This window comes from Sprattus sprattus, assembly GCF_963457725.1.
Source record: "Sprattus sprattus genome assembly, chromosome: 14".
Lineage (NCBI taxonomy): Eukaryota > Metazoa > Chordata > Actinopteri > Clupeiformes > Clupeidae > Sprattus > Sprattus sprattus.
The window spans coordinates 12,601,965-12,605,091 of NC_137912.1; the positions used below are offsets into that span (position 1 = coordinate 12,601,965).

General features: G+C 45.5%; 1 protein-coding gene across 1 annotated transcript in view; it reads right to left on the reverse strand.

Moving 5' to 3' along the window:
- The window catches only part of LOC308375346 (fatty acyl-CoA reductase 1), a 52,299-nt gene that overhangs the window by 12,905 nt on the left and 36,267 nt on the right, over positions 1-3,127 (reverse strand). The window contains exon 3 of the mRNA XM_080851452.1: positions 604-779. Within this exon, the coding sequence (XP_080707578.1) occupies positions 604-779 (176 nt within the window). The remainder of the gene's footprint in view (positions 1-603; positions 780-3,127) is intronic.

Here is a 3,127-nt window from a genome sequence, read left to right on the forward strand (position 1 = left end):
CATAGCAACATATCCACAGATAGAAGTTGGACAGTACGGTCTGTATATGGAAGTGCTAATAAAGTTGATGTGCGGGGGAAACCATTTGGGATTCTGAAGACGGGGTCGGTGAGGGTCGTCCAAGTTCTGAGTTGGAATACCGACTTCAGGAGGCGTTCCTATTCAAATTTCCGACTTAAAACCGGGAAATTCCCTGTTCCAACTGGAATGCACCCTGAGTCCTGAACTCTTTCTGACCCCCTCCTCCACAGAAGGCCATCAGAAGCGCCATGGCGAGAATGTTCTGGAAGAGCCAGAGAAACAATAGCTATTTCCTGATATCCTGAGGCACGGACCCAAACAGAAAACAAAACGCAGAAAGAAAAAGACAGGGAGAGGTGGTTGAACACAGAACAAGAGAGAGTGAGGGGAAGAGAAAGAAAGGGTAAGACATGGTGTGAGAAGGATTTTAAGAGAGACAATGAAGTTTCAAAACATGCAGAAAACATAAAAAATGGCTGCACAGTAAAAGAGAGAGAGAGAGAGAGATATTGAAAGACGGTGTGTGTGTGTGTGTGTGTGTGTTGTTTGTGTGTGTGTGTGTGCTGTGTGAGATGCGCTTACTTGAGTGGCTCGTCGAAGCGGATGGTGGCGGCGCAGTGGAAGACGATGTTGATGCAGGCGTTGAGCCGCTCCACGTCTGCGGCGCCGATGCCCAGGCCTGGCTGCGTCAGCTCGCTGCTCACGGGGACGATCTTGCTGTGGAAGTCCGGGTTGTCCTCGCGCACGCGGTCAAACAGCTACAGAAGATGGGAGACAGAGTATTATAACATCATTTAGACACTCACACATACAAACACACATAAACAGAGAGACACACACACTCTCATTCTCTCTTTCTCTCTCCCTCTCTGTCAGTCAGTCAGTCAGTCAGTCAGTCAGTCAGTCAGTCAGTCAGTCAGTCAGTCAGTCAGTCACTCACTCACTCACTCACTCACTCACTCACTCACACACTCTCACTCACTCACTCACTCACTCACTCACTCACTCACTCACTCACTCACTCACTTATTCACTCAATCACACACACACACACACACACACACACACACACACACACACACACAAACAAACACACAAAGACACCATCAACTGAATCAGTTGTCAGTAATGAGCCTAGTTCAGTTTAGAGCAATACACAAATCATATTTAATCATTTAATCCACCGGAGATATGATTACAAGTCAAGCTCTGGTAGCAGAATGTTCCACTTCACATGATAAACATCAACACTGTAAATTCAAGTTGGCATTAATGATTGCTTGAGCACTGAACTGTGAATGACTCCCTAGTTCCAGTGACTTCTTGAACTTGCAACAACAGCTCACACACCCACACACACACACGCGCCTTCGACACACACACACACACACACACACACACACACACACACACACACACACACACACACACACACACACACACACACACACACACACACTGAGGTGCTCAGGTGCACAATCTACCCTGACCACCTGTGGCAACTGAAGGGAGGGCAAATGAGACAGCACTCACGGTGAACCCCCCACCCCCCTCTCCCTATTAAACTCACACAGTGAGCAGGAGAAGCTTCCATCTCTAACACTTACATGAACTGAGTGGGAAAAAATCAATCCAATCTCCATTACCCAGGTTCACACAGCAGCCTCCCGCCCAGCAACTGATCACATCTGATGGGATCACATTGAGACCGGATCATAACGGCATAACAATTATTATCCACTCAGACTCTCAGGCCAACTTGCAGATGATGAGGCAATTACTGCACAGCCAATCTGTAAAGGTTCCACTTAGAAGGCAAATCCATAGCCTTAGTGCATAATACAATCAGTTGTACACAATTTGTAAACATTGTGGAACATTGAGGTCAATGTTACTAATAAGGAGAGTAAGATAACTAAAACTTTGACAACAAGAGGAGATTTGGGTTTGAGTGTTGAAACCTGAATCTAATCTTACACTACAGGTGCAGGTGCAAAAGGACTGCATGTGTTCAACAATCTGCTGAAGTTTTCTCAGCTGTGGTCAATGAGGCTTGAAGCCACATCGTCAGTACTCACATGTATAGGCCATGTGTCATGTGGCTACCATGAGGACTGATTTCTGTTTCATACACACACACACACACACACACGACACACACAACACACTACACACACACAACACACACACACACACACACACACACACACACACACACACACACACACACACACAAAAGTCACAGACTCACACACACACACACACACACACACACACACACACACACACACACACGCTTGAGTTATTCTGCCTCCTCAATCTCCTTCAGCCCTGTGGACAGCTGGACACCCGTGGGGTCCTGGGGAGCACTTTTGGGCGTCCCTAAAAAAAGCCTTTCATCTTGTGCCCATTAAGATACCTGACAGCTCATCGCTCATGCTGCAAAGGGCAGCGACATCACGCCCCCACCCTCACCCTCACCCTCACAGCCAGGCCAAGAAAAGAGGCTACACTGAACTACCGGCGAGCAACACTGGACTTACAACCCTTGACCGATTTCTGGTCAGTCATTTTTAATTCTTTTACAAAATGAAGGCTGTTTCAGGTTAGTAAGAGAGACCAAAAGTTTTTTTTTTTTTTTACAATTACATCCACAGTTCATTATTTAGAGGACTTTTTTTATCTAAAGCAACTTACAAGATAGAAATAATGCAAACAATTAGATTCAAACTTACAGAAAACAGGGCCAAGTGCCATGAAAACACACTTTAGTTTCACCAGTCTTTGAACAGTACTTTAAAATGGAAAACAGAAAACAGTGCCATGTGCCATGTGCCAAGTGCCATGCAAACACACTTTAGTTTCACCAGACTTACTGTTCACATTTGAACAGTACTTTAAAATGGACTTTTTCCCAGCACTGGAGTTTGACAGTGGGAGAGTGGGAACCAAATGCCATCTGCAGAGTAGAGTAGAGTAGATTTACAGTCCTGAACATAAATCTGCAAGACAAATAAATAGTGTGCCTAGGTTGAGGAAAGTGATTACAAGCATGTAGCAGCTTGTTAATGCTGACCGTAAGTTTGTACTGAAGAGAAGGACAGTT